General features: G+C 43.5%; 2 protein-coding genes across 2 annotated transcripts in view; one reads left to right on the forward strand and one right to left on the reverse strand.

Moving 5' to 3' along the window:
* Positions 1-10,545: 10,545 nt before the first annotated feature.
* MDH1 (malate dehydrogenase 1) lies at positions 10,546-22,043 on the reverse strand. Its single transcript, XM_041476773.1, has 9 exons — positions 21,903-22,043; positions 16,385-16,483; positions 15,911-16,007; positions 14,794-14,969; positions 13,366-13,488; positions 13,076-13,252; positions 11,846-11,959; positions 11,547-11,636; positions 10,546-11,187 (listed from the first exon to the last, which is right to left on the reverse strand). Exons 1-9 carry the CDS (start codon positions 21,903-21,905, stop codon positions 11,062-11,064), a joined length of 1,005 nt encoding a protein of 334 aa, XP_041332707.1. The 5' UTR covers positions 21,906-22,043; the 3' UTR covers positions 10,546-11,061.
* A 300-nt stretch (positions 22,044-22,343) lies between these two features.
* LOC121358534 (WD repeat containing planar cell polarity effector) overlaps positions 22,344-22,746 on the forward strand; it is a 146,851-nt gene continuing 146,448 nt past the window's right edge. The window contains exon 1 of the mRNA XM_041476774.1: positions 22,344-22,429. The gene's annotated coding sequence lies outside the window, so the exon portion shown is untranslated. The remainder of the gene's footprint in view (positions 22,430-22,746) is intronic.

Genomic DNA, 22,746 nt, shown 5'->3' on the forward strand with positions numbered 1-22,746 from the left:
GTGGGTTGTTCCTGGGCTGTAAATTTAAAAGACAGACTTCATTGCCACTCTTCTCCATGGATGCTTTTTCACCAAATCTCACTCTGACTTGTGTAGCTATGATATTTTATGAAAAATCCTCTGCTAAGATTTTCCCCTCCTGAAGAGCTGAGGACCCCAATCCACACATAGAGTGTTCACCTCAACAGACTTGGGTAGGCTCCTGACAGGGATGTGACATTTACCATTGTCTAGACCCCATCGCCTGAAGTTGTCCAAGTGTCTCAAATCTTCTCTTTTTTATCTCATCATGTATCCCTGTTGGGTCAACAGCTTCCTTGCAGAAGAAGCTATAAAAATACCATCTCCTTTCTAGCTTATGTCTTCCACCTGTCATCTACTCCTTCTTTAAATCCTTGGAAGTCAGGACCAGTATTTTTGGCTGTCGTGGAGCAGGCAAGACCCGTGACACCATCGCGTGTCTCTTCTGAAGGTGAGAGCTGACGAGGGCTGGGCAAATGCCAGTGATGGAACCAAGGTTGGCTTGGCTCCAGCTGATCTGCCTCTCCCAGATGGCCATGGATGACCACGTCTGCCCATCACCTGGCAGCCCTGCAGAGTGGAAGACCAGGTGAAATAAACACAGCTCAGCTTAAATATTGCTGCAGAAATTCATTTGGTGGTTAAGAAGAGTGATTTTTTTGCTCTTTGTAACCAGGGAAATCCTTGGGTTTTCTTCAAATCCAGCTCATAATCAAGAAGGACAACTGCAGAGAAAGCAGAATTTGCTTTTATTAATGTTTTTTTGGGGAACAACAGCTCCCAGGTCAACTGAGTTTCTCTTATCAAAGGGACCTTGAGAAGTTTAAGGTTTCGTCCTCAGTGCCACCGGGGCAGCGTGTGTTCACTGCAAACGGAGGACGTGCTCCCCAGCTCCGGCTTCTGCCAGAGGGCTGGAAAACTCTCCTGGTGATTAAATATTAACAGTTATTGCAGTGCCTCCACTTTGTTCTAGATCTAACACATGCTCTTGCTCCCAGGAATGTGGTGGTTATGGTGAGCTGAGCAATGTGGGGGCTCAGTTATTATCCACAGTACTGACCATGAATAAAGCCTTCAGTGGAGCTGAATCCATCCTGCCATTCTGGGAAGGGTGAATAGCTACATAAATAACATAACAACATCTAATTTACCCTTCCAGCTCTGATTCAACCTTGAGATTGATTTGTAAGCTCTTTTTAATTACAGTTCTTTTCTGTCTGCTCTACGACTGCTTGGGAAAAGTTGTTTGAATAAAACTCTGCAGGGAGAGAGACCCAAACCATTCCTTTCTCCCAAGCTGGCATGATTTCTCTTAAAACTCTTACAAAGTGCTTCACTGGAGTATCACTTCCAGTTTTATATGTAGCAAATAAAATCTGCATTCACTGTGAAATGGTCACTTCTTAAATGATGCTAATTTGGAATCAAATAATAAAAAACAGGAGGAAACCACACAAAAAAAAGGGCTGGTAGATACTGGATGCAAACATAGCTAAGGCCTTTCTTACAATCTTCTTCCCATTCCTCTGCTTGGATGAAAATTGAAGACCACTTCAAGTGCTTCAATGCAGTAACAATTATACAGCCATAAAGAGAGAGGATGTTAAAATAGTTATTGAGGGAGGACAAGCAGACCGGGGTTGCAGAAATTCTTCTCACAACCCCATCTCATCTTCCATGACATGACGAGAGAGAGGTGGGAATGGTGTAGATAAATAATTTGCTTTTTCCTTCTTCCTCTCATGTAAATATGATAAATCTCTGAAAAACCAGTTCCTGTGTATATAATCTAACACAAATGTGTTCGCCCAGGGAGTCTGGAAGGGAAACAGTGGTTTGGCCAAGTAATTTGTCTTTATAATATTGATTCGGTCAAAGTGGCATAAATGGAAGAGAAGCCTTTAAGTCTGAGTACCAAAGTGCAGCCTCCATTTGATGTAATGAGCACATGTTTTCTGGAACTGTGGTACCCTGGGAGCCGCCTCCTTCCCAGTCTTCTGGCAGCTCCGCTCATGGGCTTGGATGAACCTGACTAAAGGATGGTGGCCTGAAAGTTATCTCAACCTTTTGCTTCTGTGTACCCAGTGTACCACAGCAGGATATGAGTCAGGAGAAAAGGTGAAGCACGTCCTGATTAGTTAGGTGCTCAAAAGCACCTAACATAGGTGCTGCTGATCTGCCTTAGAAAGGCAAGGGTAGAATATCACATGGGAACAGCATGGATGGCTTGATGCTAATTTCTCCAGCTCGGACTCTTGCCTCTTCTTGCATTGTTCTTTTTGCTGCAGATGGGGGTTTGGCTGGATTTCCAAGCAAGCCACAGCCCCAGGGTTGCTGCAGGACACGGCAGGCATTCACACCTTGGAGAAGGAGCCAGCTGGCACCCGCTCACCTCCAGCGCCTGCACACCTGGGTGGAACTGGGCATAAGGTGCAGCTGGCTGGCTACTGAAACTGTGCCCAAAAATAGAAGAAATTCCTGTCCTCTGCCCTCCAGACTCTCACCTTGAGCTGTGTTGGACCCCTGCTAGGTCCAGAGGAGGATCCTGCTACAGAAAGGGCTGGGAGGGAATATGGGCAAGAGCCTTCACCAGCACAGAGGTCCTTATAGATCCCGTGTGCTCCTTACAAAGCACATAGCTTTGTAAAATTGCTGGCTTAGTGGGGAGGAGAGGAACATCCTCTTTCATGGAATTCTGGGAAAATTTCATAAGCCCTGCCCCAGCTCTGTAGCCAGGGACATTTCTACCTGCGGGCTCTCCTGCTGTCACTGCCTCGGTCTTGCTTTTTAACCTGCACAATTTCCTCCTCAGCCTTCCTGGCAACTTCCATTGTTGGCTTTTGCCCAGGCTTCTCCCTGGGAGTGTCAATTGGAGTCGTCCGAGCAGCACTTTTCCCTCTGTCTCTGCTCTCATGCTGTGACTCCAGTGAGGCAAGACAGCACAGCCCACCCCCAGCCATGCCGGCTGCCATCTGCACTCTGCTTCTCTCCCGCTTGGTCTCGTTTGCCTTGCCAACGCCAAAGCAAACACAGCCGAGGCACCGTGCGACACGGACACGGACATGGACACTTCCCCTGCCACGTGCTCCCACAGCTGTGCCCTTGTGGCCTTTGCTGGGGCTTGGTGACCGCCAGCCTCCCTCAGAGACATGCTGGGTGTGACACTGCTGCTGCTCATCTCACACCTGCCTGAGCAGCGGGCTGCTCCTGAGGGACATCAGCCAGCTGACATCTCCACATCCTGACCTCTTGTCTGTCCTACTTCCACCTCCCACCAGCACCTTCTGTCCTGTCTCATCGTCTGCTTTCTCCTTACCACAGGGCTAATTCATCCTCCTCCTCCATTCTCCTAAATTCTCTCTATTTCTGCCCGTATTCCCCCTCTCCCAGATTCAGTAGCTTTTGGGATTATCCCTCAGGCCAGCCTGGCTCTATTTCCAGCTTGGTTCCTCTCATTTCCACTTAATCAGCTCCTCCTAAGTTGAAGTGATGTCCTCATCCTCCTGGCCAGGTTGTCTTTCTAACAGTGTCACACATCTCTTTTTTCTGTCACCTCTCTTTGGGGTTCTGCCAGTTTTTGTGCACTTCAGTCACCAGTATCTTTGAATACATCTACTTGTTTCCTCCCATCTCCTGAAATCCACACTGTTAATTGCTGTTCTGACTAGCTTCCTTCACTGTGCTTTCAAAAGGTTTCTTAACTTGTGCTAGAGCCAAGAACATACCTTCTGTAGAGGCAAAATCAAGGGAATTCATAAGCTCACACACACAAGATCATTCTCAACACATTTTAAAATGGGGAACAAAAGAACAGGCCTTTTATCTGGAGTAAATGGAAGATGATGGATGCAAAAAGACACTATGCAAAAAGAAAAGGAAGAGTGCTACAACTGAAAATGAGGGATGTCATTACAGATAAGTTGTTTGGAGAGTACAGTGTTACCTACTGGAAAGGCAAAAAGTATATTAAGACAAAGCTCATGAACTAACCAGGGGAAGATAAAAACTTGTCATGATGAAAAAATACCAGGTGCTACCAATAGCGTATAATGGACTGAAAAATACATGTAAAAAGCAGCATTGATTTTGTGTCTGGCCCCGCTTTTATCAAGGTCCATAACCAAACCCAGTCAAAATCAATAGCAGAAGTGGCTGGGAAACCACAGGGCAGCTTTGATCAGGTTGCATCTCTGTGGCTTTGATTTTCAGGTTGAAGTCACTCAAACTGCATTTCTTGACCTTTTTCAGTCTGACATTCTTAAAAAAAATATGCTGAGGACTCCCTTTGTGCCATGACACCCCAACCTTTGCCTTGCCAGTAAAATAAAATTTTTAAAAAAGCCAAGATAAACATTGAGTAATCTTTTACTACTTTTTTACTACTCTTTTTTGTTCTGTTGTTTGCCTGAGGATATACGTGGTTTGGGTTTTTTGTACTCACTTCCCTGATCTTTCCGTCCTGCTTCCCAGCAGGGCTGCCGGAATGCCAGGCAGAGGAGCACCACGTAGGAACTACGTGAATGAGATGACAGATTATTTGCTCAGGTATCACTCCCTTGGCCAAGAGACATTTTACACCCAGGTAGTTGTGGGCTTCATCACCTGCCCTGTGAGCACACCAGGAACCAGGTGACTCATGACATGAAGGAAGTGTTTGCAGTAAGAGTCAGGAACGTGGCAGCCCTTCTGTCATGGATGAAGCGTTTGGAGATTTCATGACTGGTACTTTTCACAGCAAGGAAAACTTTGCAGGCAATATTTCCCACAGGCTTTTCCCCCTGTAGAATTCAAGCACGGTTATCTGTGCTGATGAATGTGTCAATGAAGCACATCACTGGGGTGCTTCAAGAGGGACAGGTGGTAACTCCCAGAGGTTTCGCAGTGCCACTTGTAGCCTGGGATTTGGAAGAGGACCTGCATTACCCATTGGCTGTGGGATGCCTCCCCACAGCTGATATGGGACAGCAGTAAACTTGTGTGCCCCCTTCAGCTCCCTGTATTCCCTGTCAGCAATTTCCATGCCAGGAGCCAAGATAAGCCCACTTATCCTGTGGCCAAGGTCATTACCCAGGTTACAAGACCAGGTTGAAGGACCATGGACTTTGAGCAGAGGTTACTCTGAGCCCTATCTCAATGCAGGCAGCTTGTAGGTTTGGAAAGACCCTCCAACAGGTATTTTTTCATCTGTTTGACAGATTTTTCTTCTGTTGACTTCTCTAGTCTGGAAAGGAAAACAACCAGTGCTGAAGAGCCCCATCCTCAGCCAAACCCTGTGTTATATTTTAGCATGAATGCCTCATTCAGTAAAAAGCAGCAAGGATGGGAGGCCCAATAGTCAAGTGCAAATGTAGAAACTCTATACACCTTCTTTTCCCCACCACTCACCAAAAAGAAATGAAATCTCTGGGGTTTTATTCCATCATCAAATGTTTCTCTGTGCACCAAAATGAAGCATGTCATTGGGTAAAAAGTGGAAAAAAAGGAAAAGCTGGTTTCACATCAAGGTGGTGTTTTTGGTTTTGTCTACCAAATAGCTCAGAACTTCACAAAGGGCTCTTGCTTCTGCTGTCCTCTCTGCCTGAGGGGATTTGAGCTGCTCAGAAAAAGGCACAAATTCTGAACATTTTGGGACACACAAGGAGCTATTCCTATTCTCACCTTGTAGAAATAACCATACAGCAGCAAGAAGTGGTACCCTCAAATCCCATTTGCTGTCATCTCCATAAAGAGTTAGTTATCCTTAATTAGCCCTAATTAGCCCTTTTGGACTCTGGATGAAAAGACCAGGAACTAGGATGGACACTTTCTGTGCCAAAAATGGTCATTTTTTGGGGAAGTTACTGTTTGGCCAAGAAACATAATTTCTGTAGTCACTTCTGTACCTCTGTCTGGCAGGCACACTGAGAACAGCAGAGCAGTGGGACCAGAGAAGGACAAGGAAAATGGAACCTCTGCTTTCCTGTATTGCCCCTACTGCAGCTAGTGGTCCTAGAGAGACTGAGAAAGATTGGCTCTTTTTCTCCCTAAATGGAAGGGGAGGACTGCTTCTAGAAAAAGCCAAAAATAGACATTCACCGCTAAAAAAAAATTAAAAAAAAAAAAAAAAAAAAAAAAGAGTCAGAACTTCATGCCCAGCACTACAGAGTTGAGTCTTCTCCAGTGGCTCCCCTCCAAGTCCTCCCAAGGCCGTGCAGCTGCCCTGTGGGGACACCTCGTGGCTCAAGTGACACCTTTGGTTTACCTTAAGAGATCACCTCTTCATAGCACCACGAGCCGTGCAAAGTATTTTAGCTGTCAGTGTGACAGCCAGGAGGAGAGATATGAAGTCAAATTTGGAGGTAAAAGTACAGGGGACAAGTCTACACCAATCTTCTAACGATTTCTTTAGCATCTAGTGAATTATAAGTGGCTGAGTTTGAACCTCCCACCCTTTCAGATGCTCTTGACCAGCAGTGCTTGGCTGCTGCCTTCTCCTGCTGCCCGGTGCAGGTGAGTCCATGAACAGCAACCCAGCCCCACAGAGTGCAGGGAATGGAGGCACCGGGGAGGTGCTGCCAGGAGTTCACTCAGGGGGATGTGGTTTGGGATGGCTGAGATCAAACATTTCACCAGATTTCACTGTTACCAGCCTGGACACTAACAAGAAACTTAATTTACCACATGTCTAGTTTCAAAGTGATGCAGCCAGACAGGAGTATAGCATACAAGGAGTTTGTATTAATAATTTCTCTGTTTGTGCAACACGCAGAGAAATGCCTGGCACCTGCCAAGAAAAGCCAACTTCATCTCCTGTGGCTTTGCAGAGAGAAATGGGAATGCCTGGTAACCATGTCTGACCCTTCCCTCCTCCAGGTATTTCCATTCAGGGTATCAACAAGCCCTAAACTCACAGAGGTGGCCTCTGGCTCATCTCCTTCGCCTCTCCTCAGGAAGGCAGAGCTCCTGGTTCTCAGAAAAGGCAGATGTTTATCATGCTCTGCTCTGCACCAGCACCAGACCACACCAAAGAGAAGTTACCAAACAGCGTTTGGTTTTCTCATGATGGTATTTTGTAATGAGGAGGATTTATGCTTTTCTCTTGAAAGCTCACAAAAGTAGCATGGCCATCTTCACCTGGATTTAGCTTCTCCAGTTAGGAGAAGTTAATGGGTCAGGATTACTTGTGTTGTGGTCTGCTTGCTGATGAAGAGATGCCTGCATTTCCTGCTCCACTTGCCTCTCAGGCCAGTGTCACCTGGTGCACGGCCATCCCACCTGGCCATCCCACCTTTTCCAAAGCATTTACAAAGGAAACTGACCACACCCTGAACAGCATCCTCCAGCCAGGGCTTTCAACTTCTTTTGCAAATGTCTGCTACAAGAAGCTGAGGGGCAAAGACAGGTCATCTGGCTGCTGTGGGCTCCTGCAGAGCCAACAGCAGAACTTGGTTCCTGAATTTATAACTCGATCTCAAGCACTTTCTTTACTGGGGTTTGCAGCTGTTTTTACTGGGGAATGGAAGAGATGTAGACATCTCAATGGCACAGAGACAGGTGTCCACACTGGTGAGAATTGGGTATTTCGTCAAAACCTTCCCTCTCCTGTCCAAGAGTTTCCTGGGCCCCCAGCCCCTTGCAGAATGGGATTTGTTTGCTTTCTCATGGACAGGTATTTATTCTCCAGGCTTACAGGTTGAGGAGAAAAGTTTCCCCAGCTGACTCCCTCTGTACTAGCTCCATCTGGAGGCTCCAAGAAAACTTGCACTGTAAAACTACTTTTATTTGTATTTATTTATTTTATAATTTATTTAGGATTAAGGTGGTCTTGGCATTGATGATTATGGTTAGCAGACTTGAAAAAAAGAAAGCATCTGTGCAATTAAGCTTTTAGTTATAAATTATTTAAAGATTCTGTAAAATCAAAACAATGGGCTAATTTCTGGCTAATCTGGAGACTGCATCTCTATCTGTTCACTCCTCTATTTACCTGCAGTTACAGAGTTTTATTTTAAGCAGCTGACTGCTCAGCCTCTGCTCTATTTCAAAGGCATTTATCATGCTGCTATGCAAAGCTGACACTTAAAGAGCTGTTGGAATGGGTTTTTTTAAATAAAATGTGGCACTTAAAATATCTGCTGTTTAAGCTACAAATAGTTACATTTATGTAACTTCCTCTTTTATTACTACTGAGGTATAGCTATCCTCTAGGATTTGCTACTTGGAATTCAAAATGTGTCTATAGATGTAAAAAAGACCCTAAACGACAGGAAATGGGGGTTGGGGGGGGGAGGGGAGGAATAAAAAAAGGAAGTAATTCTAATAAGCTCATTCAGGACATCTTTCCTCTAGTTTGCAAATCCAGTGCTCTGAAAGCACTTGCCAGAGAAGTTCTCCTGCCTTCCCTTGAAGAAAGGAAGATTGAAACCTATTGATTGGCTATGATGTGATGCCTTATAACTGAGCCCAGGGGTGAAGCTCTGTGGTGACCACCAGTATAATGTTGATTTAGACTCATTTGTTAGATCTGGGGTTTCCAACTTCACCTGAGTTACTGTAAGAAATAGCAGGAACAGCTGTACTGGGAGAAGAATGATGATGTGAGACAAACTTGGAATCAGTTTTTTGTTCATTTGGGGAAAAGCTTTATTTCTTCTCCCTCTCAAAAGAATTCTTGTTGGGAATGGAAAGCTGTCAAGAAAGCTCAGAGATCAGTTTAGCAGCCTGCCTTGTGCAGTTTCAGGAGCATGAAGGCAGGATTTGGGATTCAGGGATTTGGTGTGCCACAACAAGGCATGCCAGCCAGGCTGAACAATTTCCAGCCTTCCCTGGGAACCTTTCTGCAGACACACAGACTCAGTCAGGAGCTCTAATGTTCTCAGCAGCTCCATCTAGAAACCTTCCAGAAGTGGATCTAACTATTCCAACCCTAATTTCCCCTAGGATTTGTTTCTCAAAGAATGCTTGTATGTACTCACTCAGGAGCTGCTGCTTGAAGTCCTAGTTTTTGTTCTCTTGGAGAAGTAATCAGCAAGCAAAGAATGGATGTGAAATCCTTTCCTGCACAGAAAATCTTTATATCCTGGAAATACCTCATCAGTAACTGGAGAGTAACTTTCAATACAAAGAATATCCACCACGTGGTAGTTTGTAAGTAGCAGGATAGCAAAGCATTTGGACAATGAGCAGGTGAGAGATTTCCTGTTCAACTGGTTCATGGAAGTGTGAAGGGAAAACACAGTGTTAAAACTCAGCATGAGGAGGTAAATGTCAGTGCAACTGTTAACTTGAGTTCAGTGTATCAGGAGACAGAGATACTCTATCAAGTGCAGAGCTTAACTATGGAAGTGTTCTGATACATTGTTAGAAGCATTGCTTTAAAAGAAATTCGTTGTCTCCTGCAGAAGGCAGCTTTAAAACAGACATCAAAAAGCCCTGAAGAGCCAGATCTTCCAGATTTTCTTTCCTAAAGCTAATTCCCTACATGAAGATGTTACAGTAGGTATGGCACAAAGGACACTACCAGCATTTATCATCCCTTATTTTTATTTATCAGGCATAGGTGTGCACTTTTTCCTTTACTTAGCCTTTTTATACCAAGTCACTTTGTGCACTAGAGCCATCTCCTACAACATTCACTGCAAAAACACCTTAATTTAAAATAAATTGTAGCATGGTAATTATTGCAATGGATTCCTTTGATCCCTGAGCTCATACTGAAATGAGACTTTACTGACTTTGCATGGAACTGCCAGAAGGCAGTCAACGCATTGGCAGCTTTTCTTCCCTCCCTAATTTCTGCGGAAGTGCCCAAACTGGTGTATGAAATTCTCTCCTGAAAACGAAACTTTAAGGGGCTCAGAGGAATGAGAAAAAACAGTGAAAAATATACAACTGTGTACACTACTGTCTATTTTTAAGACTGCAGAAATGCATATATGCTTGCAACAGCTGCTTCATGAGCATTCATGGCGTTCACTCACTGTGCCCTGTGACACAGCACATTCCCATTTTCTGGAATGCTTCTCTCCCCTTTCTCCTCTACGTATAATAAGTCTCTGCTGCATCATTGTCACTGCACTTAATAGGTACAGCAATATTCTGAGAGCATACTTATTTTTCTGGATAAGCTTACTGATGTTTGCTAATCTATTTTATATTCTGGCTGGTAAATCCTCAAAGAAACCATTCAATTTGCTTATAATTCAGTTTAACCTTTCCTTTTCTCATCAAAGAATTTCTGTTTTTCAAATCCTCATCAAATGAAAACAAACCAAAAAAGAAAAATGAGATGACTCCAGATATGACAGACCAAGATTTACTTTAGCACAAGGCAGAAACTTCTATTAGAACAGGACAGACACCAACTCAGGCAAAGGGAAATGTTAGTCATAACGAAAGCTAGTAATGCTTAAAGCTTTAACTAGTTTCCTTCAGTTTCCTAAAATAGGCTTTAAAGGTTTTTTTTTTAATCTTGTACTATCAAACTGTGTTAGTTACATAACTAAAACATGCAAATAAAGTGCAACAGACTACTCTTAGCCAGTATCCGATTGAACAACTTTTAATATTTCTATCGACAAACATTGTAAGCATAACCAGAGTGAAATGTATTTACTTGAAGTCTGTCCAGTGATAGACCTGGGTCACTGAACTATCAGTTCAAAGAGAATTACTGGCATTCTAATCTCATTTTCAGTTGAGACAGAGGCTGCTGAAGTGATCACAGACTAGGACGTGTTCCAGTAGTGCCAAATTCTAATAAAAACTCACATTGTGCGTTAGTAGCCAAGGCCGAGGCAAACAATTATCCTGTACCATACACAGAAAGCAACTAGTATTGAACGGACAAGAACTTTGGTCAACAAACTAGTTTTACTTCTTTAATAATATTTTTGCTAATAACTCAAGAGGCACAAGAGTACCAGTAAGCATATGAACTTTAAAATGCACAATGGCCACAGACAGTTGACTTGGATACAGTATTGGTGTTTGGTAGCAGACCTACAGACGGCTTTTCGATTCTTCCACTCTTAAATGATTTCGTATTTCCTCCTGACCTAGTCATGCACTGGAGAGGAATTCCACAGCAGTCTCCTTCTCTTCAGTTAACTCCTTAGCAGTAAGATCCATCTTCTCACGAGAAAAATCATTAATAGGAAGACCCTCAACAAACTTCCAGGTCTTGTCCTGATTGAAAACAAACAAAAAGCCCTCCATGTAAGAACAGGCTTCATTCAGTCTGCATGAAAGAAACTTTATGGCGTAAGAACACAGCTTATGGCCCTAAGAACCACATCAGGCAGAAGATAATTCTATTTCAGATAAAGAATGCAACCAGCACCAGCTAGTTATGTCAAATTGTACTTGTCTACCAGCACTGAGCTGACAATCAAGTTAACTTGGTTAATAAGAGTCCTCTCTGTGAAAGAGAGACTGCTAAACCCCCACATCCCAGGAATTGCAGTCCCACACTGCTGTTAACAGGCTCACATGACAGTTTAATAGGTCTTGCAGAAGATATATGGATTTAAATACAGCCTAGTTACCTTGATCACAACAGGGAATGAATATAGCAGGTCTTCAGGAACACCGTAAGAATTGCCATCAGAAATGACTCCCATCGAAACAAACTCCCCCTGAAACCAGAAAGGCAGAGATAAATACATTTTTCACTGCTAGAAGCAGGCAAAATTTTCATGATTTTGGATATCCTTTATCTCCTATTACACAACTTATTCCAGAAAAGACAGATTATTTCCTCTGAACACACATACACTCGAGGTCAGTGAGGTGGGCACGGAATGAAAGCATTAGGCAAACAAGCACTTTAATAGCCACATCTTACCGCTGGAGTGCCAAACCAGATGTCCCTCACATGATCACAGATAGCTTTGGCAGCTGACATGGCACTGGACAGCTTCCTGGCCTTAATAACAGCTGCTCCACGTTGCTGAACAGTCTGCAATTAAGAAAAAAACCCCACCATAACTAAATTGTAAAGCAGCAAAACCATGGCTTGGTCTACAAGCTGTTAGCAAATGCCATCAAGAAAGACTGTTGTATGTAATTATTTAATTTTATCAGTGAAGATACAGTTCTTTCACTAAATAAACATGGCATACAATCCAGAAATACAATCTAGAAGAGTTTTGCCAACACAAATGTAACAATGTTTCAGAGGCTCATTCCTTAACTTTACAGCTAGCTGACTACCCTCATACCAACCAGATGTCTCAAGCTTTTCCCACCAGGAGACTTTGTGCATGTCAACAGTAGCAGATGTCTCAATCAACAGACTGCCAATTAAGGTCTTCTGCTGAATACCAATGTGAAACACTTACTGGTCTCAATCCTACAATACTTAATGCATAAAATTAATTTAATTCCTGAAGATAGCTGAACCTACCTCACCATACTCAAGTTAATAGTTTTTAAATTTAATAGTTTTGCTAAAGCTTTATTCATCTGGGGCTTTAGTAATCCATTTCCCTTCATATTCCACTTAGGTAGCCTGTGCTCATGATCAATTAAATTTTTTTTTTTTACTAACTTACATTATTATTTATTACTGCCCCACATTAAGACACTTGCAAGCATTTCCTAGATTTTTCAGATTCCTTTTCAGAAATGGTGCTGGTGATGCCACACATTTAGAATTGGATGATGTGTGTATGTATCTGTGCACATGCATGAGTGGGGAAAGAGTTGCTGGCATTTTTGGGTGGGTGGGGAGCAGCAAATGGATCATCTCACTTCATTTACAAAACTGCCCCAAAAAGTCACCATAGTGAAATGGCAATGGTGCTCCTGTGGCACACAAGTTTCACATGAGCTGTGATCAAAACTCTCAGCTGAATCATTTTAGCATTCCAGTTGGATTTTTCTAACAGAAGTTATGTAGATTTTCCTGCTCTGAATTTTCCAGGGCAAAAAACTGATAGCAACAAGATATCAGAAGATGGCTTATTCCAGTGAGAGAAAAGAGCTGCTTCACTACATCAGTTACATTGTTTACAATTTCAGGTGAGGTAATGAGAAAGCACAGAATGACTTTAAAAAAAAAAATGTATCTTACCAGGATAAAGTCTCCCTTCAGCCAGCTGTCATCTTTTATAGCTTCATAGACTCCAACTTCCTTTCCTTTCACATTTACCTTTGCATGGTTAACATCAGGATATTGAGTGGAGGAGTGGTTGCCCCAGATGATGACATTCTTCACATCATTAGCAGTCACACCAAGTTTCAGAGCAATCTAATTGGAAATTAAAGACGTCCATTGCATTGACTTCAGCTTCTCAATTCACAGGCTTCTTTGAAAGCATTGCTCTGTATTTAGCAGAGATAACATAATAGGCCTTTTTTTACCTGAGATTTGGCTCTGTTGTGATCCAAACGAGTTAAGCAGCTGAAGTTTTCCTTTGGTATGGATGGGGCTGACTTTGATGCAATCAGGCAGTTGGTATTTGCTGGATTCCCAACAACCACAACCTAAAAATGAAAAAAGGAAAGATGAAGTAGGTATTTCTGCAAAACACCTCCCTTCAGTGAAATACACTGCTTGGCCTTCAAAGAAGCTATCTAAAAGTTAAGTTTTCTAATCTCTTGGTTGTATTCAACAAGATTGTCTTTTAAGTGTGTCATTCGTAGTCACCCAATCTTCTATAACTGCACATAAAAATATTTTCCAGGTAGGTATTCTCTTTAACTTGACATCCAACATGAAAGAGAACAAGACTTCTAGGGAGATCTGGACCTACAGCCTGGCTTCAAAACTCATGCTACCAGATATAGGGAAACAGACATAAGCACACTTTTAACCAACCATTTAAAATGCTTTCTGGACTGGCCGCCACTACTTTATATAATTGCTTTATAATTAAGAAATCCAGAACAGTTACTTATCTCAATAGGCAGTTAGAAGTAAAACACTGCCTCAACTTAAACCAATTTATTACTATGCAAAACTGATTTTTATTCATCCTTCATTTGTGCCTCAAATGACTTACGTCAAACTCCATATACTCTAAATCACACAAGCTGATCTGTAAACCTCTCTTTGTATTTCCCTTTTTGAAAGTGAGTTCAGTAAATTTTCCACTACTCCACAATAGTTATATTGATAGTTTTTATTCCAACTGGATAAAGAAGCAAACACGTCCTTAGAAGCCGTAGGAAGTTCATCAGCAGACATTAAAAAGTCAGTTACAAAGCACAGTCGGAGTCTGGGCCTGAGATTAAGAGCAGTGGGAGAGAAGCCACATGATCCCATTAACTGTGCTGAAGGAATCTGACAGAGAACAATTAAAATCTTCTAATGCTCCAAGTAAGATGCCAACAACCTGAATAAAGCTGATTTTTGTGCAACTGTAATTCCATATTGATACTGAAGGGTCATTATGTTAAAGGACACAGATGGATATGAAGTAGGCAGCTGCATTTAGTTAATTCAGTTCTCTTAGAGAAGAGTGATAACAAGCAAAAGACTGCTTATTTTTTTCAAATACAGTTTTATGGGGTTGATTTTCAAATTGGTGGTAACCAGTTCAGAGTATGTGTGGAATACAGCAATACAATGTAGGACTCATCTTTTTCACCAAATAAATTAATGACTAAATCATCCACCTATTTAACATTCTGTTTCTTATCTACCCTTGACTGTGATCTATTTTCCAGGCCATAAGGAAAGTAATGTCCACACTGAACAGGCTCCTGCTTGTGCAATATTCTTCTACAATGTATCCAGATCTCTACATAGCAAATAATTAATGTTTTAAATTCAGTTCCTATATTCACCTTGACAGTCTTTTTGGCATACTTGTCCAAGGCTGCACCCTGAGACTTGAAAATTTTCACATTTGCTTTGAGTAAATCCTTCCTCTCCATGCCCTCTCTCCTTGGCATGGAGCCAACCAGGATTGCTATGTCAAGATCTTTGAATGCAACTTCCTCCTTGTCTGTTGGAATGACCTCTAGAAAAAAAAAGAAAGGGGGAAAAGAATTCATTAAGATAAATACTCATGGCATAGTGCTAACGGGAATAGTCTTTTGTGCATAAATAGTATATAATCTAATCTGACAATGCCACCACCTTCCCCTCACAAAAATACAAGTAACAGTCATTTGGCCCATTTGATTAAATACATCCCAGTAAATGGGTTTTATGTACAAATATTTATCTAAAGTGGAAAACACAGGAGAAATCTATGTAAAAAGATACATTTCATTTGCCTCTAAAATGTGTATATAAGTACATATGCTTTTATTTACTTTTACAATAAAATTTCAGTGGCAAGGACGAACACAAGTGAGTTTTGCTGCCCCTTTACCAATTCAAAGCAGAGAAGGTTTTATTTGTACAAGAGCTGGTACCTACATGCTTTTTTTGTCATGTGTTATAGTAATTACACTCACTCCTACTTGCTCCCTTTCTTCTGCTTGTTTAAACTACCAGAACTCAGCTTGTTTACATGGCTTGAAGAGTGCTTTTTCATTTTGTATCTTTATACAGAAGATATGTTTAAGACTAAATTAGGATTTTTTTTTTAAATTTAGCAATAGATATTATATACACAATATAGCAATGATATATTGTATATATTTCATGGCTGGGCCAGAATACAATGCACATATGCACAAGTATCTGATAATTTCTTGTCCAGGCTCAAAGCCCAGGATTAGATGATATAAATCCAGATATCTGCATTACCAATTCTGTCCACAAAACCTATTTGATGTCACTCTTCCTAGCTTACAGGCTAAGTTAAATTGATTATATTCCAAAGAACACAAAACCAAGGAAGGATCATCTAAGATTTTCTTCTGCCCAACTTCCTGCCAGCTACAGGGACTCAGAAATGCAAGAATTGTACTGCAGCATCTTGTAGGTATAAGAAAAAATTGTTTTGGCCACCTCTGAGCAGTGGCAGAGCGCAGTCCTGCAGCTCCATCACCACACCTTCCAGGACCGTCATCATAGGAGTGATGTCCAGCAGCACAAGAATAAGAGGCTGAAAGAAGGAAAAGGTTTAGTGCAAGTTGGGCACAATGTGCTTCGAAAATGAATTTGTCTTGTACTCAGCTGTCATCCCGTGCAAGATTTAAAACCAATTTGCAGAAAACAACTTCAGCACAACCAACAACTGACAGCTTGCATAACAGAGCAGAGGTCCCATTTTCCCCACTTAAAGAAGAAATTACTTGCATATTGGTAAACCATTCCGAGTGTCTAGGAGGAAACCAGTCTCAGGCACTGCAGTTCTGTCTGCAGTTCTGACATTCATTCATTCCTGTGCCAGCAGGACCGGGGAGGTCATACTCGATGATCTTGAAGGTCTCTTCCAACATAGTGATTCTGTGATTTCTGTGAATTCAGTGCAAGTGTTACCTGGTCTTTGCCGAAGACATCGCCCTTGGCAATGCTGTAGAGGAGGGAATAAGCAATCTGCCCAGCTGCTCCAGTCACCAGCACTCTGACAGGTTCAGCCTGCAAGGAAATGACACAGCCTTACCCACAGCTCCACACCTCAGGCTCACACCAGTTAAAATGAAGTTACTGCAGCAATAAAGTTATGATTATTTAACCTGGATGAAAGCGTGTGCCTAAAGGTGGATCAGCCCCAGCTCCTGGGATCACACTTCTGGTTCTGCAAGACCCACCAGCAACTTCTCTGCTTGATTTTACAGAAACAGACCACAATTGCTAAAATATCCTTAAGAATCACTCCTGGAAAAATTGCAAAATGCCAGGAATAATGATATATTTGAAAAATTTTGCATTCCCTTTAACAACAGTGCCTTGTTAACATAATACAATACAACATGCACCCCACCCATTCATACTTGAAATTTACTACAGAAGTTTCATGAGCTGTGACACTTGACTGATTTTCAGATTCTTTCAATTTCAAGGACTGTTTCCATTAAGCATTTTGAATGCTTATTTGTAGCCAAAGACTTATTGGATGCCAGAAACCAAAGAATCTAGGGGACTTAAAACTACTGCCTCACTGAACTGTTAGGCAGCAAATTTAACTAATCCACAGACAAAAGCTACATTATGAACAAACACAGACACTATCCATAATACAACAGTCATTTGTCAAACTGACCCAAGACTCCGAAAGACTGGGAGAAGACTGCCAAAATGCTACTATATTGCAAATAAGAGGGGAATAAGGGCTTGTCCTGTAGCAAAACGACACTTTGTTAAGCAGAACCAGGACTGGAAGAAATCCAGAGGTTATTTAGTATTGAAAATTAAAGGCTGCTGGAGTTTGGTCTGTTCAGCCTGGAGGAGAGAAGGTATCAGGGTGGCTTTTCAATACTCAAAGGGGACTTACAAAAAAGATTAGGACAAACCTTTTAGTAGGGCCCTGTTATGAAATGACAAGTGGCAATAGTTTTAAACTAAAAGAGGACAGACCAAGATAAGAAATAAATACTTTACAATGAAGATGGTGAAACACTGGCACAGATTGTCCAGATAAGTGGCAGTTGCCCCACCCCTGGAAAAATTCAAGATCAAATTGGAGAGATCTGTGAAAAACCTGGTCTTGTTGAAGATGTCCCCACCAAATGCAGGGAGGTGGATCAATGACCTCTAAAAATTTGTTCAAACCCAAAGCATTCTATGATTCTACCAAAACGGGCCACGTGGCAAAGGACATTAATAACCCGGTATTTCGTAAACCTGTTATTTGTATTTCCCTTTTTCTCTAGAGGCAATGGGGCTGAGGCAGTTTGCACTAGGACAGGAACAAGCAGACTGACCAGCCTGCTGGAATGCCAAGCCTACTTCTTCAGAAAATTAAAAGATGATCATTTGAGATACAAACCAGACATAACTGAATGTGAAAAAAGTGATTCAATTGCATTCTGGGCTACATTACAAAAAGTGTAAGCTGCAGAGCAAAGACACCTCTTGCACTCAGTGCTGGTGATATTGCAGATGGAATGCTGGGTCCAGTTCTGGAGACCTGAGTTCTGTATGGTTCTGTGGTCTGTAAGATGAGGCTGAGGGAAAGTCAGTCAGGACATAGTGTGGAAAGGTAGAGGATAAGGGGGATCTCACACAGACCATCACACCTTCAGAGTGTTAGAAAAATAACACTGCTCCCAACACCTCTCAGCAGTGGCAGAACAGGGTGCAACAGCTACAAATTAAGAGAAAAACTCTTGATTATGTGCTACTGTTGCAGCAGCACAGGATACCCAGAGGGTCTGTATAACCTTCACCCCAGCAGTTTTCAAGGCCCAGACCAAAACACCTATGACATGATCTATCAGTGGCAAAAGTCTCACTGTCAGGCTGCATTGGACAACTTCCAGACATGGAGCAAGAAAGAGGGCAGACTCTATGACCTCTACAGATCCTTTCCAACCAATATTCCTGTCACTGATATTTATAGGAAAACCATGTGGGGCTTGCAGTGTATTCTCTCTGCAGAATTGACCAGCCAAGCATAGCTGCATCAACTAATGTTAGATAATTACAAAAATTAGGCTATCTACCCCATTTATCACATACTAGATAAAATCAGAGCATAAATTATGAAGGTGAACTACTGAACTTGCAGATTTAGACCTGGCCTTCATTATGGGAATGATTCTTTAAATATCTCGTTACCCAATTGCCCGTTACATGGTGTCAAAGTGCATTATTCTCTTTTGAACTTGTCCTACTATGAGTCACACCCCTCTAATTTCATTGAAACTCCACTATGAGGGGAAGGAGACAATCAATTCTTGGTGGTTTAAATCTCAAAACTAGTTCTGGTACTCTATTCTTGAGCAGGGAAATGCACCATAACATCTGAATGATGATGAGCAGCATGGATTAGGATGTGTATCAAATTTTAAAGCCAACTTTTCAGCCTGTTTCTAAGAAGAATCTACACTGATTTATATAAATGGAACAATGAACACTCTTTTAAGGCAGCTAACCACACTAGTTAGTAAAATAAAGTTACAGTGCTGCAAAACCTTGGCCTGGCAAAATCCCCATCATAGAAAAAGTGATCCCGTACTAAGCTATTCCAGAACTCACACAGGTAGCAGCAAAACATGTTTTCTTTATATTTATAGGGTATCTGAAATCAATTGTGAATTGATTTCTGGATTTCCAGTAAAGAGAAGAAAGATTTTAAGGCTCTTTCTTCTAAAGCAGCATGACAAAAGGAATAAAGGAAAAGAGATTTTTTTTTTTTTGCATTCTATGAACTTTACAAGCCAGTCTGATTGAAACATAAAAAATGCCAACCTATCCACTAGCATTACAGTGAGTATTCAGCACAACAACAGGAGAGGGAAGGAGGAGAAGATAAAAAGGTAAGAAATAGGACTATTTATTATTTTTTTACTGAGACAAACTTGGCATTTAGCCTCTTAAAAAAACCCCAAACCTTCAGTCATGACTCAGCACCACCTTCTCAAAATAATTTGTTTGCTTACTACCATCCTTCCTGTTGTCCCCTATTTGAGGCTGGAGGAGGAAAGCACATAAGCTAAAATAAGGTGAGGAGTGCTGCCTACTTGTTTTTCCTTTCCAAACCATAAGTGCATTGGGTTCAGTGCATTCCTCAGAGCCTTTTACCCCTGCATCAATTGTGAGAATTTAGAATTTATCAAAGAAACTTCCATGCTCTCTCTTAAATCCAGAAGCTGGATTAACAAACCAAAAAACTTTGGTTTTTGTTGTGCTGCTTACAAAATGTGGATAACTCTCAGAAAAAAACCTTACATCTCATATTAAAATTGGTCTCACTGAATGTCTGAAGCTACTTTTAGAGAAATGAGAAGCTCCCCAGCAGAAGTTGTAGGCTCCAGACGCTTTAACCCGTGACTTGGCTCCTGCAGGACTTTCATGCTGTGGTAACTGCAGGGGTGACCTTTACTCACTCTCAGGTATAAAGGAACTAGAGGACAAATTAAGCAACAACTAGCTGAACTATTTTGTTCCAAAGCCTTCCCCACTCCACATTCAACTGATGTATAGTTAAAAAGCTTTAGGAAAAGAAAAGAGTAGCAAAAGTAATGATAAAAAAGGATGAGAAATAAGCCCCCAGCAACTGACCATTGCATCCCCAGGTACCCTTCTTCATCGAATCCAGCAAATGTAGGATCTCTCCCCCTCCTAAACTACCACAGATAAAAGCAAAGCCTCCAACATCAAGTGAGGAAGTTGAGGTCTTAACGCCCGCCCCACAGACTTTGGTTTAAGAACTCAGTGCTTCAGTTATTTCTGTGATTACAGCTGGTATCAGCAGACCTAAAACATTAGTGCCATACCTGCAAACAGCACTGCACTGCAAAACTGATTCAGGACATTACAAAGGTAAGTAAAAGATAACTCACAACCTATCAAATGTTGTGACAGGAACATCCTGATTACACAAATGACAGACTTTGCATTTGCTAATTGCAGTTACGAGAGATCTCTATAAAGATTATTGCTGATAAGCACGTCTATAAAATACCACCAACTTAACATTATTCCTGAATATTGAACATTATTCCAGCCAACTAAGCTATCCCACCTTGCTTTACAATAACTACTTAATCATTAAAATAAATTTTTATCTCTTCCGAAGTCTAGAGTCTGCCTAAGGAACTTTCCCTTTGCTCTCCCTTCTTTAAAGCAGCGATGTGGTGACAATAAACATGTTTGCAAATGTAGCAGAAATTCTCTGCTGCAAGGCAGCCGTGCACTTGAAGAACACCACCAGTGCTGCGGTTCAGAGACCAAAGCAATTCCAAAGGCATTCCTTCCTTAAGGAACGACCTTGACACAGGTGCCCTGTAAAACTTTTTCCATTTCATTGAGCTAATGGTGGCTGCACTGACAGATGATTTTATTTCAGAAACTTAAAGCCTCTGCCCAACACCACATGCATAACCTGAACAGCAAAGCAAGCTAAAAACAGTGACATTCTGAAAAGTCTGGACATCAAAGTTCTTTGTGAGACCAGCCCATCCACGTCTCAATGCTTTGAGAGTTCAAATACAAACTAGAGCTTGCTGTCATGCTGTCACTCCTGCAAATCCCCATTTTAAATAGAAAACGTGGAAAAGAAGCACAAAGTTTACAGATTTTGGTATTTTTTAGGGTACAGCTGAAACAAGCCACATTTCAGAGCATGCAAGCATCCTTTCTATAGCAAAATAGCTGAAAGTGAAGGTTTGTTACAAGGGTATTGAGTCTAGAAAAACACAGAGATGTTTTCACGCCTAGAAAGGAAAGCAAGGTCTCTGTGCAGATTTATAGATCTATGTACACATGCTGCAGAAAAGCAAAGCACTGCAGTTCACCTCTGTAACCTCAGGGCAGAACTGGAAGGACTCCTTGACAATCTAGAGAGTCTGAACAAACAGCTGGATTTCCGTCAGCAAGCAGGGATGAACCAACAAAGACATTTCACAAGCACTTTCCCTTGAGCTAACACAGAACCGCACCATGAAGGAGCGCTGACAGCCCGCATCTCCCGAAGGCAATGTCGGCAGCCGGGAAAAGGCGCGATCTCCCTTCGGAGCGGCAGCCCCAGGACAGGGAGGCTCGCTGCGTTCCGACGGGGGCACACCCCGCCCTCCCCCGCACGGCCCTGGGGACAGGGACAGCCAGAGTCGCCGCCAGGCCGGCACCGACCCCACGTCCCCGCCTGGAAGGTCACCCCGGCGCGGCTCCGCGGGGGCTGCAGCGAGCCCTGGGCGCCACCATGCCCGGCTTCTCTGGGCGCCACGACCACCTCCAGGTCACCCCTGCCCCTCACTCCCCGGGCCCTCCCGGGAGCAGCGCGGCCAGCCGGGGAGGGCGACGCCATTTCGGGGTCACCTCCGCCTGCCGGAATTCCCTGCCCCGAGCCGAAGGAACCCGAGGGGCGCGGTGCCGCCGCGGGCCCGGTACCGACCATGTCTGCGGGAGCGGCGGATCCGCTGGCTGCTCGAGGTCACCTCTGCGGCGCGACTGCGGCCGTGGCAGCGCTGCGCCGAGGCGCCGTGGTGGGGCGGGGCGCGCGGCCGCGCTCGGCCGCCTGGGGGCTGTAGTCGTGGTTGCCGCGGGCCAGCGTCGCTTGGCTGCGGCAAAGAACTATAACTCCCATCGTGCCTCGGGGGCGGCCCGCCGCGCCCCCGCACGCCATTGGCGGTTGCCTCTCCCCACCTCCCCCCATTCATTGAAGAGCCGCGCGGCTCCGGAGGGGTTGGCCCGGTAGGAGACGATGTGCGGTCGCCTTCGCTGCGCGTGCGCGCTGTTGGGAGGGGTGGGGGCTGCGGCAAGAGCGGGCTTCGCGGAGTGCGCGTGCGCGCTCAGCGGCTAGGATGCGGGGGCTGCGCATGCGTGGGGGGCGGTGCGCGCGGTTGCTGCGGTGACGCGCGGGACAGGCCCCGGTGCCGGCGGCGCCGCTCCCGCGCCCGCCCCGCGAACTCGGAGCGCTCGGTGGGTGCGAGTGCGCGGCCGGGCCCTGCCCTTTTAGTAGGGCGGGGCATCCCCCCGGGGCATCCCCCCGGCGCGTCCCGGAGCTGCGAGCCCGGGGCGGGCAGGGCGTTCCCCTCGCGTTTTCCGCGCGATTCCCTCCGCCCGGCCTCCTCTGGGGAGCTGCCGGCGCGTTCCCCGCGCTCCACACTTCGTGAAATCCTGCCATCCTATTGCTTGGTCTTCTCCTTTTTATTTTCAGGGAAAGCTGAGAGCTTACCTGTGCTATTCCGCTGGTAGAACTGCGTGGCTAAACTAGCGATCACTTGTACAGAAATAAA

The sequence above is a fragment of the Pyrgilauda ruficollis genome, unplaced genomic scaffold (genome assembly GCF_017590135.1).
Source record: "Pyrgilauda ruficollis isolate IOZ18807 unplaced genomic scaffold, ASM1759013v1 scaffold4, whole genome shotgun sequence".
NCBI lineage: Eukaryota > Metazoa > Chordata > Aves > Passeriformes > Passeridae > Pyrgilauda > Pyrgilauda ruficollis.

What these genes read in the sequence shown, in the direction of transcription:
- MDH1 (XM_041476773.1), bottom strand. An exon ending in ACAACAGAGCCAAATCTCAG is followed by an intron (nt 13,253 to 13,365) that starts GTAAAAAAAGGC and finishes ATTTCCAATTAG; the next exon opens with ATTGCTCTGAAACTTGGTGT. An exon ending in TCTGGTTTGGCACTCCAGCG is followed by an intron (nt 11,637 to 11,845) that starts GTAAGATGTGGC and finishes TTCTGGTTTCAG; the next exon opens with GGGGAGTTTGTTTCGATGGG.